The sequence below is a fragment of the Theropithecus gelada genome, chromosome 2 (assembly GCF_003255815.1).
Source record: "Theropithecus gelada isolate Dixy chromosome 2, Tgel_1.0, whole genome shotgun sequence".
Classification (NCBI taxonomy): Eukaryota; Metazoa; Chordata; class Mammalia; order Primates; family Cercopithecidae; genus Theropithecus; species Theropithecus gelada.
In genome coordinates, this window is record NC_037669.1 from 40586811 (window position 1) to 40606453 (window position 19643).

General features: G+C 37.6%; 1 protein-coding gene across 3 annotated transcripts in view; it reads right to left on the bottom strand.

Moving 5' to 3' along the window:
- The window catches only part of RABL3 (RAB, member of RAS oncogene family like 3), a 38851-nt gene extending 19246 nt beyond the window's left edge, over positions 1-19605 (bottom strand). For all 3 annotated transcript variants that reach the window (XM_025377866.1, XM_025377868.1, XM_025377865.1), the window contains exons 1-3: positions 19530-19605; positions 13896-13987; positions 1786-1915 (exon numbers count right to left, since the gene is read on the bottom strand). In XM_025377866.1, coding sequence (XP_025233651.1) covers positions 1786-1915; positions 13896-13987; positions 19530-19575 — 268 coding nt within the window. In that variant the 5' untranslated portion in view covers positions 19576-19605. The remainder of the gene's footprint in view (positions 1-1785; positions 1916-13895; positions 13988-19529) is intronic.
- Between the last annotated feature and the right edge of the window lie 38 nt (positions 19606-19643).

A 19643-nucleotide genomic window follows, 5' to 3' on the forward strand; every position in this document is an offset into this window, starting at 1 on the left:
ATGGATATATGCAATTCTTTCAATAACATTAAAGGAGACAAATCACTAATGAATAGTAGGTATAGAAGAGATAAACAAATATGGATTAGATGGATTTCTTCTTCAGCACTTACAAGTTTACAACTCAGAATTCCATAGCTTCTAGGATTTGAGTGGTATTTATCTCTATTATTTATTTATAATTTTAATAAATAAATTTTAATAAATTTTTAAATAAATTTTAATAGCCTAAGTTGGCTATTAGATGGACAGGGAAAACTTTATTGAGGATCTTTAGGTAAGACTTTTGAGCTTTTAAGGGCATTTGAGTACCCTTTTCCCCTATTTTTTCTCTTTCATTTGGGCTGAGAGTTCTTGCTTTGCAGAACATGTGCTAGAAGAATCAAGGCGGGGCTGAGATGAAAGGAGTCAGGGTGATGGCAAATGGTAATATATCTTAATCTTAAGGGAGAGAAGTAAAGACACTTCTGTCTCAAAAATACCTAAACATTGAAGGTGTTATATATTCAGACTTCTCTGTGCCAGATCAGATAGATATCTTACTTTGACAAGTAATTTTACTGATAAAGTATAAGTCTAAACTAGGTTTCACTTCCCTCTCTTTCTCTAAGAGGTCACCTCACACTATACTAGTCTTATTATTGTTTGTCTTATTTATATGCATTCTATTAATATATACCATTATATATACTTTTCTGCATGATGATGGCATATATTAAGGTCATCTTATAACTGTATTTTGTCTCATTTATGAATGCTTTGTTTCTTTATTAAGACTGTGATATTTTCAGATAGAATTCTGAGCTAAATAGGATATGAGTCTGAACTGACACATCTCATTCTATATCCTATAATATGTATCCAGTGAAAAGAACCTTCTCTACGTCTTTTTGTAGAATCTACAACACCTCATGATATGGGAAGACATCAAAAGAGGAATATAAGGAATGAACATACTGAATAAATGTAATGCTTACTTAATATTGAGTGAGATCTAAGCACAGCATAAATGAGGTCTATTAATGGCTATGCATTTACCAGGGGGGAAATGCCAACTCCTTTGGTATGTTAATCAAACAGAAGTTGGAATTATGTTTCACAGTAAAAACAGGTTTTAAAAATGAATTTTTAAGAAGACTAAGAAAGAAACTCTATTGGCAAATCATAAGTATATGCAGTTTAGTCTCTTGATATAGAGTAGGTACTCTATGAAAGGAAATTATGTCCTATATTACACACCTCCATCTGGAAGTCTGCTCCAGGTATTTGAATATTTATAACTGGATAAAATTTCTGCACCCATAAAGACTCCCTTAAGCAGCTCTTCATAAGTAGCTAAGAAAGAGCCTTAAGGCTCTTTCTAAGGGGCAAATGAACAAAATCCCTCTATCTCTGTGATATCTGGCTTAAGACTATGAGAATCCTATGGTCCTACTGTACTTAGTCAACTCACTGGAGAGATAGCAGCCCCAGAGGACAACATTTTAAGTTCCATGTTTTATGTCAAGTATCAAAAATATGATTTTATTTCTCAATATTTAGTTTATGACAATAATATAAATAGAAACACTTAAGACAAAGCACAGGTTCAATGTTCTGAATTAAATTAGATGGCTACAATGTAGAAACACAAACTGGAATGTACTATGCAGATTTAAATCAAGGGTTGTGAGTACATTACATCTTTCTCAATATAAGATGAGTCTGGCATGCTATGGCATTCCATATCAGATGATCTATACTCTTAGACCATTAATATAAGATAGAAATTAAAAAATGCTTTACCATTTACAGAGTTGTAGAATACTGCTCTTGTGCTTTTCACGCTGCTGGCACTGCCCACAGAGCCTCCAACATCCCATAATTCTATGTAGTAGGTCTTCTCTTCTGGGGTTCCTTCTTTGTAATCATGAACCTAACAAATCAATTAAAATAATGTAGCCACTAAACAAACTAGTAAGTACCCTTATTCCAGTTTAAAGCATTTCAGCATCTTACTCTGAGTTTCTGATCGCTACTTCTTATCTTTTAAGCTTACTCTCTTTAATACTTTAAAAATTTTTACTCCAGAGGACCTTTTGGTTAATTGATCTTAACATCTTTGACAGCTCTCTGTTCCACTTCCAAAGCCTTACCACCCTCTTAACTAAGCATAAATTCCATGATCCATCATTACAGTCACTCCTTTGCCCCCTCTCATATTGCATTCATCTGACAAAATTCCACTCTGGGTTATATCCACCTTTTGCCCTCTTCCATGTCTACAACCCAGCAACCGAATGTGGAGCTCAGAAAAATACGCATTCAAGATAAATGGATTCTTTCTAAATTTAAGTGTACCTTTGGAGCTGCCTTTTAATTAATTCCACAGTTAATTTACCATTTTTCTCTTCCAGATAACTATTTCATACTTATTATTCTTTTTAAACTTCCAGTATCTCTTCCCCATCCTCAATCACAACTAACTTTGCTTCCTATTGCAGAAGCAATTAGAAAAGAACTTCTACAACCTGTTCTTCCTGTATTTATCCACTTTCCTCCATCTGTGCCCACATAATCTGCTTTCTTTCTTGTTGTTTTCTTAGGCTGCCTGTGTCCCTAAGGCTAAATCCTCTCTCTATGCATGAGATCCCATCCCCAGTTTCTTGCTCAAAGATGTAATTCTATCAGTTCTCCTCTCTCTCCCTTATATCATTAAATTTTCCTTCTCAGCTGGATAATCCTCACCACACAATTCAATTCTCAGCATACAAACATGGCATAATTTTCCTCATCTAAAAAAAATCTTTCTCTTGACCTCAAGTCCTCTTCCAGCTACCATGCCACTTTCCTTTTCCTTTTCACAGCAAAAGTCCTCCAAAGAGTTGTCTATTCTTAGTGGTAATTCTTTTCTTCACATTATCTTTTGAACTCATTTCTATCAAACTTATGCCCTAATGACCCCAATGAACTACTCCTTGTCAAGGTCACCAATGACCTCCACATTGCTAACTCCAATGGTCAATTAACAGTTTTCATTTTACTCCACCATTTGATCCACCTAGTCACTTCTTGTGTCTTGCAATATTTTTTCACCTGGCTTCTGGGATATCACACTCTTCTAGTTTTCTTCCTATCTCATTGGCTAGTGCTTTTCAGCTTCCATTTGGGTTCTTCTTCTCTCTCTGATTTCTAATTGCTAATGTGTCTCAAGGTTTAGTTCTTCAGTCTCTTTTCTTTTCTATCAATACTTGTTCTTGTGGCAATTTCATCTAAAAGGCAGTTTTATTCTTCCAGTTACTTGGGCCAAAAACTTAAGACTGATCCTTGACTCCTTTCATATGCATTTGTCAACAAGTTCTGTTGCTTTGACTTTAAAAAAATATGGCAAAAATCTGTTCATTTCTCCCTATCTCCACTATTACCACCCAGGTCAAAGTCTGTATCTCCTTGCCTGAATTGATGTAATGGTCTCTAACCGATCTCCCTACTAGAGGCATCCCCCAACCTCCCTGTTTGTCTTCCATACAGTAGCTACAGTGATCCTTTTAAAATGCAAGTTCTATCATATGCCCTTTTGCTCAAAATCCTCCAATGACTTTCTCACTCACAGTTATCTCCAAAGACTCTCTTTTCCTTATGTCTAGGCTCTACAGGCATTTATTGCCTGTACTGTATAACTATTCAGAAACAAATTATGATATGTGGCAAGCAGATTAAAGTATGCTGGTTCCTGAGTACACATTGGCATCTTCCAATAATTAATTTTTTTTTTAAGAAATATACATGCCAGTCTTACTGAAGCAGGACCTTTGGGATTAAATACTAGGCATGTGTATTTTGAACAATTCTCCAAATGATTCTGCTGTAACCCCCTCATTAAGAACTGCTGCTTTTATAGAATGGGACTATTCTGGTATCAGGAGACCTAGATTCTACTCCTTGATTGCCACTGATTATCCTTGGTATCTTGGAGCCTCAGTTCCTTTGCCTATAAAATGAAAGAGTTGTATTATGTGATTTCTAAAGTATCTACTGGCTTTGACATCATAATTAAAAAAACAAAATCAGTAGTTAAAACAGATGTCATAAAATGCACTAAAACTCACATACTACATTCAACTTAATGCTTTACACTTTTACTTATTCACATTTTTTTCGTTCAAATCCTTTTGGCCAAGGAAAAATTTAAATAAATATGCTACTCTATAAACAGCCACATTAACATTAAGAAGACAATTATCAGACTGACATCAAAGACAGTATGACAGAAAAATGAAAACAGCACAGTCACAGCAGCTGAGGACCATTTGGGATAATGGAAATTAATTTTGTATACTACAATAGAAGGCATCACTATTTTGTTATATGGCAAAAATAACTTATAATATGTGATCATGCCAAGTCAGCAATAAAAAAGTTAAACCAAGCAGAAAAAACACACGTTTTAGCAGATTTCTAAGCAAAACAATGAGAAAAAGCAGTATGAGGTCTTATAAGGAGTAAGTTTTCTGTCATGAAAAAGCTCAGCCACTTCAGTTAAGTCTTTCCGATCCTACCTTCCTTCTGGGCCCAAATCAACCAGAGCACGTTTTGCACTCCTCCTATTTGCTTCCATAGCATCCTACACACCTCTATCATTTCACTAAGCACACTGTCTTATTTATCTACTGATATCTCTTCTTCTGGGCTCTGAGTGTAAGGGCAGGGACCATGTATTATTCATCCTTTAGCCCTAGAAAATAGCATATCATCTAGCATATATTAGATGCTTAGACAGGTTTGTTAAATACATGAATACATTTTGGATAACTCATCCTCCAGGTTTTTATTACATTCAGTTTATTATTTACCAAATTCCAGTGTTTCTCCAGTACAGTTCCGAGAGCAAACTAAATCAAAACCAATAGGAAGTTTGTTAAAAAATACAGATTCCTGGACTGTCCTTGAAGCTTCTGGGATGGGGCTCAAAAGTCTGTATATTTTTTTTAAGTTCCCTAGGTGATTCTGATACATGATTAAGTTTGGCAACCACTGCAGCACACCATTTTTTTCTCTAAATTATTTCAAGTGTTTAATGTTGCCTCCTCTAAAAGACTGTAACTCCTCTGAGAACAGCCACCATCCAATATAAATTTCTAGGCAGCATACCCTCTTAGCCTTGCATTGTATCAAACCTGTTAGCCAGCACCTTTCAGGCTATGCATATTCCCAAGCCAGACTGACTCACTCATCTATACTCTTCTCTACCACAAATTACCTTTCCTAGTCAAATCCTTTCCTGTTTCCTTCTGAAATCAGAAGATAAGGTGTCCTCCTTCCTTTCCAACTTAATTAATACTGGCTAAGTTTAACCTAATTCACATGGAATGAATCCCAATGACTTTAAATCAGTAGCTTACAGCTTGTAGTTATGACATCACATCTTTCACATGTGTGAGTAATCTCCAAGGGAAAGCCTGACATTATAACAAGTATTGCTCTCGACACAGTAAGTAGTACTTTGGTGCTATACTGAGAGCCCAACATGATGGGAGGTAACGCCAAACTATAAGAAGTGTGTTTTATATTTAAAGCAGGTCATTGAGGATCTGATACTTAGAGTCACTGCAGACCTTACAGCTATACAATAAAGGATTTTCTTAACAGGAAGCAACAGTACAGCTGATCATCAAATGGAAAAAGGAATACTTCTCAATGATGCTGCCACTTTGGACCTTCTCATTTATTCAGCTTTTGACTTTTTCTTGAAAACAATATTAAGACCTATGTACATAAGGTTTTGTTTCATTTGAAGAGTTCATTCATTGTAACTTTTAAAATGCAGAAACACATTTAGAAAGAAAATGACACATCAAGAAAGAACAGTGGATAGTGTAGATGCTAATAAGTTTGGTTCAGTATTTGTACCTGCAGAATCATTATTAAAGAGAGGAAGGGAGGTAGGAGGTCTTAGGAGGGAGTTGGTAACAAAGAGAGAAAGGTGAAAAAGACATACTAGGAGAATATACCACAGGAGCAGAAATTAATTTCTCTCATTCACTGCTATACTTCCAGTTCCTTGCACAGTGTCTGATACCAAGGAAGTATGCAACATATGTACTGAAGGAACAAATGAACAAACGAATAGTGTCAAGGTTACTGCTAACTGTCTCTTCCCTTCTGGTTACTGCTCTTTTGCCTTCAGTCAAGCTTAATGTTTTCTAGTTTTAAAAAAGCCCTTCACTTTCCCTTCCATTCTGTAATCATTTGCTCCTTTATTTAATGTCTAAACTTTGTGAAAAATTGATTTAAACCTGTCTCTGGCCGGGCGCGGTGGCTCAAGCCTGTAATCCCAGCACTTTGGGAGGCCGAGGCGGGTGGATCACGAGGTCAGGAGATCGAGACCATCCTGGCTAACATGGTGAAACCCCGTCTCTACTAAAAATACAAAAAACTAGCCGGGCGTGGTGGCGGGCGCCTGTAGTCCCAGCTACTCGGAGGCTGAGCCAGGAGAATGGCATGAACCTGGGAGGCGGAGCTTGCAGTGAGCCGAGATCGCGCCACAGCACTCCAGCCTGGGTGACACAGCGCGAGACTCCGTCTCAAAAAAAAAATAAATAAAAAATAAACCTGTCTCTGTTTCCTCTCTGCCAGTCATATCATTTGGTTTCTGCCACAAATATTCCATTGCACTTTCATAGGTCAGCAGAGACTTTATCATCACCATATCCAGTATTTTTTTTCCTCTCTCAGTCCTCATATTGCTACTGTTTCAAACTAAAAATCAATCCCTCTATGAAGTTCTCCTCTCTCTTTGCTCTTGTAGTTCATTTTGGCTATCCTCTTATTTCTTTGATTAGTCTTTCTCTGACCCCTCTTTTCCCATCAACTCTCTAAATATATCCCAAGATTCTCCCCACCTTTTTCTAAATTTTCTCTTTTAGAAATTGAATCAGTTCTAGTGGTTCAGGATTATTTGTATAAATATGATTCCAACTCAGAATTGTCTTTTGAGCTTTAGCATTTCATTTCCAGGACAGTTCCAGTTGGCTAGCTCACAGATACCTCCTTTCACCATGTTTGGAACTGAACTTACTATTGTTTCCTTCTTTTTCACCTATAATATGGCCCTCTTCTTGGGGACAGTTCATCTAGCCACTTACTCAAGCCACCCATTCAATCATTAGTGTCTAGGATAATTTTACACTTACTTTCTTGAACTATTATAACACTTATTTTCTATATCAGTGCTGTCCCCATGGAATTTTCTACAGCCATAGAAATGTCCAATACAGGCTGGGTGTGGTGGCTCATGCCTATAATCCCAGCACATTGGGAGGCTGAGGCAGGCAGATCACTTGAGGCCAAGAGTTTGAGACCAGCCTGGTCAACACGGTGAAACCCTGCCTCTACTAAAAATACAAAAATTAGCTGGGCATGGTGGCACGTGCCTATAATCTCAGCTACTCGGGAGGCTGAGGCACAAGAATCTCTTGAGCCTGGGAGGCAGAAGTTGCAGTGAACCGAGATGGTGCCACTGCACCCTAGCCTGGGCAACAAAATGAGACCCTGTTTCAAAAAAATAAATAAATAAATAAATAATAAAAAAAAGAAAGAGTGGATGAAATGTCCAATACAGTAACCATTAGCAACATGTGACTACTTAGCAATTGAAATGTGGCTTGTTTAACTGAGGAGCTAAATTTTTAATTTCAGTCAATTTAAATTGCCACATGAGGCTATTGGCTACTATATTGAACAGTATGAGAATTTTTTTTTTTTTCTTAATACTGTTCTGGAACAAGAGGCAGTACAGAGTAGTGATCAGGAACACAGTTTCTTGAAGCAGATTGCCTGGGTTTGAATCTCAATTCCATAACTTACTAACTATATGATCCAGGACAAGTCATGTAGCGCCTCTGTGCTTCAACTGCTTCTATGTCAAACGAATAGGGGCACTAATAGTTTCTGCCTCAGAGGGTTGTGAGAATTAAATGAATTAGTATGAAAATGGATGCCTAGCCAAAGTAAGCAATAAAAAGTGTCCCACCTCATATGCTTAGTGAAGATAGAGACTATTCCTTTAACTTCTCCCCAGTGCCTGTATATTGATATGCTGTCCAAAGAGGAATTCAATAAATATCAATTGTATGAAATGTGTAAACTAGAGAGTTAAATTACCATTGAAGTGAACTAGAAATGACAAATCAATGTGCTTATTTATAATTTGTGAAAAGATTAAATTTGTTAAGTCTTGTTTTCATAATTAAGAGTAGCCATGCATTTATATTACTCCCATTAGACTTGGGGCAGCGAAGTTAAAGACAGGAATGAATGAAGAATACTACAAAATAAAACTTTTCCTTCTTTTCTCTTTAGTTCAGTTGTGAACACCTCTGTACTAAATACTAAATCCAAAATTTTCATAATTACTGAGCACATACATTAAACTCATTAGCTTCACCTGGTACTTAAGATTAAACAATTACATCATCACCGCTATCATCTCTATTTTTAGTTGGCTCTTAATAGATTTGAAGTAAAAGAGGCAACTGTTTCTAAGAGTTTTGAAAAGTGTGTATTCATGAATCTACACTAATTCTGGAGATCCCTTCTCACAGGTTTCACTAAAACAAACACTATAACTGCAATATAAAAGCTGCTACAGGTAACAGTGTTCTCCCAAGTTATTTAGGTAAAGGCTTTATAAGCTTCAGTTATTCTTTCTATAGAAAAGAACTGTTCACTTTATTATAACAACAAAGTGATTTACATGTCTATGACAACTTTCCTTAAGGTTATAATTTAAAAATGCCTCTTACTTATGTTGTCACTCAAGCAATGCATTCTTCTAAAAAATGGAAGACGTGGCCAGGCATGGTGGCTCACTCCTGTAATCCCAGCATGTTGGGAGGCCGAGGCGGGTGCATCACCTGAGGTCAGGAGTTTGAGACCAGCCTGGCTAACATTGTAAAACACTGTCTCTACTCAAAATACAAAAAAAGTTAGCCAGGCGTGGTGGCACATGCCTGTAATCCCAGTTACTTGGGAGGCTGAGGCAGGAGAATCGCTTGAACCTGGGAGGTGGAGGTTGTAGTAAGCCGAGATCGCACCACTGCACTCCAGCCTGGGCAACAAGAACAAAACTCCATCTCAAAAAAAAAAAAAAAAAAAAGACAGACGTCAACTGGCTTAAGATACAATGAACAGTAAAGCAAGTCATTTTCAGCTGTGTTCCATTCTTCCACAATAATACAATTCAGGTAAGACTGTCTTTAAAGGAATCAATTAGTGCCACACTCATTCCAGTAAACCCAGTCACATAATTATATGACATTTGACTTTTTGTTTTGTTTTTGAGACAGAGTCTTGCTCTGTTGCCCAGGCTGAAGTGCAGTGGCCTGATCTCGGCTCACTGTGACCTCCGCCTCCTAGATTCAAGCGATTCTTCTGCCTCAGCCTCCCGAGTAGCTAGGATTACAGGTGTGTGCCAGCACGCCCAGCTAATTTTTGTATTTTTAGTAGAGATGAGATTTCACCATGTTGACCAGGCTGGTCTCGAACTCCTGACCTCATGTGATCCAATGACTTTTGGCCTCCCAACGTGCTGGGATTACAGGTGTGACCCACCGCACCCGGCCCCAAAGCAGAAGTTTCTAAAGGGAATTACTTCTAAAACTTGGTCAGCGTCTTGAGAACTAACTAGTAATCTCATGTTGGCCTGCTCTCTGGGATTTTGCACAAAAGCATTCCTTGCAGACAAAATCAAGTCTCCACTCTCACATACAGGGGACTGCTGAGATAAAGTTTCTTTTGGAAACTTTGCCACCAGTTATACTCAAGATATTTATATCCCAGTTATCCTCTGTTACTATATATATTGGGTCCTTAATTGGTCTCTCATATTCTTATTCCCAGACTGCTTTTGCTTCCTCTACCCATCATTAAACTCCTAATTGTTTTCTTCTCCAAATATTTCCACTTTTCTCCTGGAATCTTACTCCACGGTTACAAAATTCCATTATATCCTACCCTCAGTCTCATTCTATTAACAAATCTCTGCTTCTGCCTTGAAAACACAACTTCTTATGTCCTCTCAGATAGATGCTGTTCACTTTTCAAAATTCTAATTACCTTGGAGTTCAGAAAATAGGAAATGCCTTGCTTACTCTCCAAAGCTACTTCTAGTGTGTTATTCCTCTACTCTTATATTAAAAATCTGTCTTCTTTAGATGCTCTGGACCATCAGCTATACTCCCTTCCCTCCTTGTCTTATCGTTAATATGTACTAGCTTCCTATTAGCATCTCATTCTTAGTCTTGTCCCTCTGTTCTATAAGTCCTGTCATTAAACACTTCTATATCCACTTGGCGATCTGATTCCACACCTTACCCAGTATTTCTCAAGGCATTATTCACCTACAACAGAATCATCAAGATGCTTCTTAAAATGCAGATGCTTAGGCACCAATCATAACTCTGAGTCAGAATATCTGGGGGCAAGGCTCAAGAACCAAATAAAAATACTAAGACTATCAGACTGGTCATCAAAACAAAATTTAGTGTATCTTACTTATAAGAGATATCCCATAAATGTTAGGACACAGAAAGTACGAAAGTTGAAATATGTAAATAAGGTAAACCACACAAGCACTAACTAAAAATAAGTTGGCTTTAACTATTTTAATATCAGACAAAATAGTCTTCAAGGTACAATGTATTACCAGATATAGGGAGGGGCATATTAAAATAATAAAATGTTAAACCCTTTAGGAAGTTCAAACGATCATAAATTAGTACTCATCTAGTAATATAATCTCAAAGTATATAAATGAAAAATGGACAGAATTAAAATGAGGAACAGACGAATTCACACTTATAGTTGGAGATTATATTACTCATTCCTTAGCAATTGATAGAAAAAACAGAACAAAAAAAAACCCCACCCAATAGAGATGGAGAAGATTTAAAAAATGATTACCACATATTTAGAACACTGCACCCAACGATTACATAATATACTTTGTTTTCAAGAGAATATGAAATTTTTATCAAAATTGACTATAAAATTGGACATGGAGCAAATCTCAACAAACTTCAAAGGATGAAAGCATACAGCGTATATTCTCTAAGTACAATGAAAGGTAACTGAAATCAATCATTAAAAGATAATAAACATTGTCAAATGTTTGGAAATTAAGAAGCATATTTAGAGTTATTACAGGACTGCAAGGTTGGTTTAACATTCAAAAAAATTAATCAACATAATTTACCACGGTAATGGAATAAATCAGGAAAATCATGATTATCATGAAGAGGCGACTGGTAAATTCGACACCCATTCATGATACAAACTCTCATTGTAAGAGGAATAGAAGGACATTTCTTTAATCAAATATACCTATAAAAAACCCTCTAGCAAATACTTTACTAAATAGTGTTATACTGAAAATTTCCCATGAGATGGGAATGAAACAAAGATGCTTGTTGGTGCCACTTCTATTCAACATGGTACTGGAGTTTTAGCTAATTCAGTAAGACAAGCGGGAAAGAAAACCAAGACAAGAGGTGAACAACATGAATAGAATGCATGCTGGGTGGGGATAGGAAAAAGGAGTAGGGCAGAAGGCAGGGAAGGGGCAGAAAATTGGACTAAAGTTCAATTACAACTTCACATTGTAAAGCACTAGACCATAACTTCCCTCTTACTAAGCTTCTCTGATCCCTCCTACAAACCTGTAGACTCAATAAAGCACATATTATTGACCTCTGTTTTCCAGATGATGTAACTATGCCTCAAAGAGGTAAACCGATTAGTCTAAGGTCACTATTTCAGAAGTGAAGGGCAATTGACTCAGGAGGTGAGGGTTTAAATCTAAGTTTCTTTTCAATATGTCATGCTCTTTCACAGAATGGGAGCTAGAAAAATCCAAAGGGAATATTTGTTCAGAACTTGCTATTGGGTCTCCCAAACCTAAATAAAGTTGCCACTGAATTTAGGAATATGGTTGGCCAAAATGACACAAAATAGGTCAGCTCCTACTTCAAACTTATAGAAATGCTATAAAAATATTTTGAGACAGAAAGACTAGACAGAGGAGAGACAGAGAAGACTAGCTCAAGAGAAAGTTAGGAGAAAGGAAGGAATATCCCCAAATGCTAGAAATGAAGAAAAAACTTAAAATCAGAGTGAGAAGTGGGAACTGACATAGATTCAGATATAGCTTCAGGGCTGGTGCCTGGAGTCTTAATGCCCATCCAGGAATAGCAGACCTGTTTTCCAGCGTTCAAGGCAAAAGTATATGTGGATGAGTGATGAAGACTAGACTGTAGTTGCCTTTTTGAAATCTGGACCTTTGATGAGCTGCCCTGTGAAAAGAGAGGTGGAAAAACATTGTCCACAGGCTCAGGGAAATGGCAAAAACTTTCAGTCAGGGGCCTCAGACAGAAGGTAGAGATAAGATAAATGGTCCACAAGAAATGGAAACTACAGGTCTGTGCTGCAATCAGATGCTGGGGGAATTTACATTACCTAGATTTACATTATCTGAGCTGAGAAATTGAAATCCTTAGGGTCTTGGCAATGACAGAAATGAAAAGGCACTGTATAGGGATACTTTCACAATATAGCATACAGCACTTCCAAAGGGAGAGGAAAAAAATCCTGTTGAAGATGTGATCATCTTAAAGAATTACAAGCCATACAAGGAGATACATTTCCATGAAGCAGAGTAGCATATATAGCAAGAAGCATAGCTACCTCTCCTCCAGAAAAAAATAACTATGTTAGAAATGATTAAAATAAAAAAACAGACACCATAATGAAGGATCAGGACATTTTGGAAAATTTTTACATTTTAAAAAGAACTAAAAGGAGCATCTAGAAATTAAAAAGTATAGGTACTTGGGATGAAAAACAGTGTAGATATATTAAAAAGCAGATTAGATATAATTGAAGAGATTCTTAGTTAACTGGAAGGCAGATATGAGTACACCATCCAGAAGGCAGCAAGGAGAAATATTAACAGTTATGAAGAACAAAAATCTCATAGAAAGCCAAGAGGAAGGGATAGAAGAAATGAGGGAAGACAGATAATGACTTAAAATTCTGAAGAATAAAGACATGAGAACCATGACTAATTCTGAATAGGATGAATAAAAACGAACCTACACCTAGATACAGGTTAGCAAAACAACGAAATAGCAAAGATTAAAAAACCACAAAAAATATTTTAAAAGCAACCAAAGAAGAAATTACCTTAAAAAGGAATAATAATTAGGCTGATGGAAGATTTCTAATCAGCAGCAATGTAAATCAGAGCTATGGAACAATAGTTTCAAAGAACAGAAGGAAAATAACTATCAATCTAGCCAACTACGTTGCCTTCCCTATGTTTCTTAACATAAAGGAGAGAGGTGTGCCAGCAGATGAGAGACTTGTCAGAACTAGCTGGCATTAGCAAGGACCAATGATATCTGGGAAGATATTTAATTTAATTAAAACTATACCTAATTCCTAAACACAAGATGGAACAAATGACCCAGACATGAAGCTCCAGGAGCTTTTGCCTTTGCATTATATTTCTAGCTGAAAGCTGGCCGTCTTAATAGCACAAGCTTACACAGAATTATTTACAGAGGATGCTATGTGAACTCTAGATAAATAGCATAGTGATTAAAACTGAAGTCTGTGGCATCAAACTGTTCAAATCTTGACTTTGCCTTAGTTTCTGCACCTACACATCTCAGTTTTAAAAAGGTGAAATAAGAAGAGACATGTAAAGCAACTGGCATAGTACCTGGCACATAGTATGAATGTAACAAATTCTAGCTATTGCTATTAATCTTGACCATAGTACTGTAATTTGATCATGTAACCAGAAGCAGTTATCTTTAGTACAATTATTGAAAAACTAAAATATAAAAGACACATACTCTGACATCCACTGAGCAGCCCACAGTCCATGATGGATTTCCCAGTACTTGATTTTGGCATAGAAGATGGACTAATGAAGATTTCCCAACACCTGTAAGAGATACAAGAACTCTAGTCATGTAAGAGACGATGCTGAAATCTGTTTTGGAAAGAGTAAGACTAATACTACACAGGAATAATGTTAAGTAAAGCATAGTTGTTAGAATGCCATACCAACAATATAAGCTTCACTGAATAAAGTGAAGATGGTAAAAGGCAGTGGTTCTCTCAAATTTAGTATCAGAATCACCCAGAGGGTGGGTTAAAACATGGAATGCTGGGCTCCACCCCCATACTTTCTGATTTAGAGGGTCTGTCTTGGGGACCAAGATTTCTAACAAGTTCCCAAGTGATACTGATACTGGTCCAGGGGTCTCACTTTGAGAACCACTGGTCTAGGGCAATTTCATATTAATGAATCCCTTTCCTTTTGAATGATTTAATCAATTTAGCCTATTTTAGAATTGCAGAATCTCAACAGATCTTAGAAGTAATCCCTCTCTCCTTCACACCAACGCTGAGGTCCCCTCCATGGCATCCTGTTAGAGGGTCTTCGGTCTTCCAGACTGAGCTTGAATACTGTCAGTGAGAGGGATTCACCATTTCACAATTCTAAATTTAGACACTCCAGTTCTCCCACATGGTGATTTACAAAAAGCAGCCAATCACTTAGCCCAGACTTAGCTTTTGGAAAAAAGATCAACTCCCTCTTCTACATCATGTCCCTTTAAGTCACCATTTGATCTTCTTTTCGATTTCTTGGGCTTAGGGAAACCTAGTTATTAATGCTAAGGATAGCATTCAGAGATTTGTATCAAGAGGAAAGGGAATGAGCTCTTCCTCTACATCCATGTGTGGAGTCACTCATGCATTAACAGCATTTTTGGGGTTCCATTATGACAAACATGGTTGGTATTTTTACAAATCACTAGTTTTATCAAAAATTTAGATCATCTCTTTGATCCTACTGTGTATGAACCTATTGTTTATGTTAATTTTTATTATTAAAAGTTACATTTACAACCTAGAAAGTATGCACAAATGAAGGCCAGGCACAGTGGCTCACATCTGTACTTCCAGTGCTTTGGGAGGCTGAGGCAGGAGGATCACTTGAGCCCAGGGGTTTGCGACCAGCCTGGGCAACATAGCAAGACTGCATCTCTACAAAAAATAAATATTAAAGAAATTAGCCAGGCACGGTGGCCTGCGTCTGTAGTCCTAGCTACTCAGGCAGATGATCCCTTGAGCTCAGGAGTTGGAGGTTGCAGTGAGCTATGATCACACTGATGTACTCCAGCCTGGGTGACAGAGAGAGACCCTGTCTCTCTAAAAAAAAAAAAAACACCTTAAGACTACTGTCAACATGAAGGTTTATTTAATTCCACATGAAAAGTTTTTCTATGAGCAGGTGGTTATTGTGATTATATACACAGTATACTTAAAAACAATAAAACAACATAAGCCTCTGCTTCCATAGCTTGTTCTGTCTGGAATATCCTACCCATCCTCTCCTTTCCCTCCCCTCCCACATTGGCCTGGTGAATTTACCTTTGGAGACTCAGCATCATTCTAGTTATAAAGTATTTTCTGACCCCACACAGGGAGAACTAAGCATAACATCCACTATCCTCTGGGCCTCCACTGTACCCTGTACATTTTCCTACAGAGCACTTAAAATACATTATCATATGTGTTTGTTTATAGGTTTTATCAACTCTATTTAATTTTAAGTTCCTTGAGGGTTCTCATGCATCTTTTTTATCTTCAGTACTTAGATCAGAACCTTAATTAGAATTTATTGACTAAAAGTTTCCATATTATTCCAAAATCTTCATAAACATTTAAAGTATCTCCATAGTACTTCAAAGAGTAGACATAAAAATTTACTTAACCATTCTTCCATGATTAGATATTTAGGGTGTTTTGAAATTTTTGATATGCTAGTGAAAGGTTATTTCTGTTTAAACCTTTGTTTAAAACTAAAATTATGTCCTTAGTATACCTTCCCAGAAGTAAACTCAGTACTTAAAAGGAAACATTTGAAGTTCTAGATATGTATTGACAAATAACTTCATGGGGTTATGCTGCCATCAGCCATACACTTGAGCCTGCAGGTCTTGTTGCACCTCAACAGTATCATGTAGTTGGTTTTTCATCTTTGTTAACCTGATAAAGGAATAAAAGAGACATCTTGGCCAGGCGCTTTGGCTCACGCCTGTAATCCCAGCACTTTGGGAGGCTGAGGCAGGCAGATCATGAGGTCAGGAGCTCGAGATCAGCCTGGCCAACATGGTGAAGCCCGTCTCTACTAAAAATACAAAAATTAGCCGGGTGTGGTGGTGGGCACCTGTAAGCCCAGCAACTTGGGAGGCTGAGGCAGGAGAACTGCTTTAACCCAGGAGGTGGAGGCTGCAGTGAGCTGAGATCGGCCACTGCACTCCAGGCTGGGTGACAGAACAACACTCTGTCTCGGTGGGCGGGGGGGGGGGGAGTGACATCTTACTTTAGTCTGCATTTCTTTACTTTCTGATAAAGATCAAAGATTATCATTATGATTATCCTGGCAAATCAGTTGTTTTTCCTCTCATAAATTCTCTGTGGATCTGTTCTGTACGTTTATCTACCGGGTTTTAGTGTTATTAATTGATATGAGCTCTTTATCTATTAAATATATTAATCATTTTATGTATGTGTAATTGAATCAAACATTTTACCAGGCTTCTCTTCATTCTTTTAATTTTTTTACATAGAAACATTCAAGATTTTTAAACACTCAAAATTATATTTGTCATTGAGTTTACTGCATTGTATCTGATATCTGTAACTTTTAGGATATACCATTGATTCTGTATTTGTAAATAGGTTTGTTTATGTTCAAGGAATGTATCTAGCCACTTAACTGCTTGATGCAACACTTGAGGCCTAGTTTAGCTTAATTGTGTTAGGGTAAACATTTCTAGGCAGTAAAATCGTATAGCTCTCCATGAATTAACTGCTTTGGGTGATTAAGTATTAGCTAACACGGGATGAAACCCTAAACAGTAAGAACAGTTGAAGTGCTAGGGAATAATGGCTAATTTCATTTCTTTAAGAATTTTGGGAGCTTCTGACTCTATGTTTTCACCTTTAGAACTAAATTGGATCAAAAGAATGCACTTGACGTACTTGGGGGGAAAAAAGTCCCAATATAAATAAATGTCAGCTCCAAATACAGCTATTTGGTAACATGTTAAACTAGTCCCTAATCTCTGAAAGAAAGAGAAAACCAGATGGTAGTGAGACTTTCAGGGTTCTTCACCAAATTACCAAATATCTCAATAGGATAGAAAACAAATCTCCAAATATCAACTCATTTCTTTCTTCTTTTTATTTTTATCTTTGAGATAGGGTCTCACTCTATTATCCAGACTAGAGTGTAGTGGCACGATCCTAGCTCACTGCAGCCTCAAATTTCCGGGCTCAACTGATTTTCTCACCTCAGCCTCCTGAGTAGCTGGGACTACAGGCGTGCACCACCACACCTGGCTAACTTTCTGTATTGTTTTTGGTCGAGAGAGGGTCTTGCCATGTTGCCCAGGCTGGTCTTGAACTAAGCTCAAGCAATCCACTTGACTCAAACTCCCCAAGTGCTGGGATTACAGGCAAGAGCCACCTTGTCTGGCTAAGTCATTTCTTTATATATTTGTGAAACCCTCAAAATTTTATGAGGGAAATGGTCTTTATTTAAAAATAAACTTTCAGGTTTGAAACAAAGGCAGAGGAAGTGTAAAAAGTGTATTCTAACCTGTCAGACTGTGTACTATTAAATGACAGTTAAAAGGAGACTGACAAAATTGCCTTTTAAAAAGATAAAAAGACAATAACTAACTTTGCACATAAAGGTTAACATTAGTGAATGTGTGACAACATCTGCACATAAAGGTTAACATTAGTGAATGTGTGACAATATCAATCACTTTCCTGGCCATCACAGCTGTGTCTTCTGCTTCACAACTAAACCATAAGGGTGGGGGGGTGGGGGTAGGGAAGCTTATCAATTGCCTGATTACTTTTCCACATTTAATGTAGCAGCTAATTCTACTCCTGTTATATGATGCATTAATTCCACAGTTATAACCCCAGAACCTAATACAGTGCCTGCTGGAAAGAAAATAAATTGACTAGTTGCAGCAGTTTGTAATATGAAGGGATTGTTACATACAACAGAAAATGGAATTATAGAGGACAGAAAACACTCACTTAACATATCGTGAAGAAGTCTGTTAGTTCTGGATTCTAAATTCTACTCAGTGATACTCTTGCTAAGTCCCTTTAGGCCACCATTACTTTCTTTATCTGTAAAACTGAGTGATTTTATTAAATTAACTTTGGCACCACTTCAAGCTACCTGATAGAAATGAAGTCGACATAAATTGTGATTATGTTCATTGAGTTTCAAAAGGCAACTTTCTTAGGGGAATATTAAATAATGCTCTCTGTAAAATATTTCGTAATGCAAATAATACTCAGGGCAATGTGAAAACAGTCTTAACCTATCTTTGCCGGCCACAATTTTATTTAGTTTCTGTTAAGCTAGTTTTCAAGCCTCTCCACCTCCAAGCATCTAGCACAATGTCTCTGCTCACAAAACACGCTCTTAGGCCAACTCCAGAAGAGCACATCTATAAAATGCAAGTTCAGCATTTATTGAAGTTACTAAGGACAGATGAACTGGGGATTATGGAAGAAAAGATAAGGGCAGTGAGGTGGGAGCTGGAAATCCAGAAGTCAGCTGTAGTTCTCAAATGTCCCAGGGGTCAAAATAATTTTTCTTTGCATCCATTGAGATAAAAAAAAAAAAAAGAATTTTAACACTAGGATTAAATTCGGCTCAGCGTTAAATCCTAGCTGCTTCAGAATAAAACTCTTACTTTAATTTCTCTATCGTACAGTCTAGGACATAATAGGTTTTCAATGAAGATCAAACGAGAACCAGGAAGTCAAGAAGCTCAGTTAAGAATAAAACAGGACCACCACCCAATATGTCACTGCGTATTTATAACTTAGCGTTTAAGTTTGTGGACTCTGCGTTCAAAAGGATTCTGCCACTCACATCTCTCTGCCTCACTACTCTCATCCGTAAAATGTGATCATAGGACTAATCTCAGAATTAAATGAGTTAATGTATGAGAAGCGCTTGCCAGTTCACGTTTGTCAGTGCACGTTTGACTTCCTTAATGAACAAAATCTCTTGAAGGCACGGTCCTACTAACTTCTGTACCCTTAACATAGAACTCCATACAATACTCAATGCCTGCCTTTTTTTTTTCAAATAAAATAACTGACAATACACTCTAGGCTGCAGTCGTCTGGGAGACTGATGTGGAAAGCCGCGAAGGAAAAAGACCCGGGCTCCGCGACCCCCACCCGCGCGACGCCGCCGCCGCCGCGTCGTCACACGGAGCAAAGTCCCCTGGGAAGTGTAGTCTTCAGGACTTCGGAGGGACTTCAGCCACGGGCCGAAGAGCCAGGAAGTTGAGGGAAGGAAGGTAAGGGGAGGGTTACTGGGTAACTCAAAAGTGTCTGGAGCCCCAGAGGTGGGGTAAGACGCTCACCTGAGTCTCCCAACACCAGTACCTTCACCCGATCCAGGGACGCCATCTTGCCACTGCCTTCCTTGGGTTAACGCCTGTTCCGGGATTGTAAGCCAATCAGAGTTGGGCATGGAG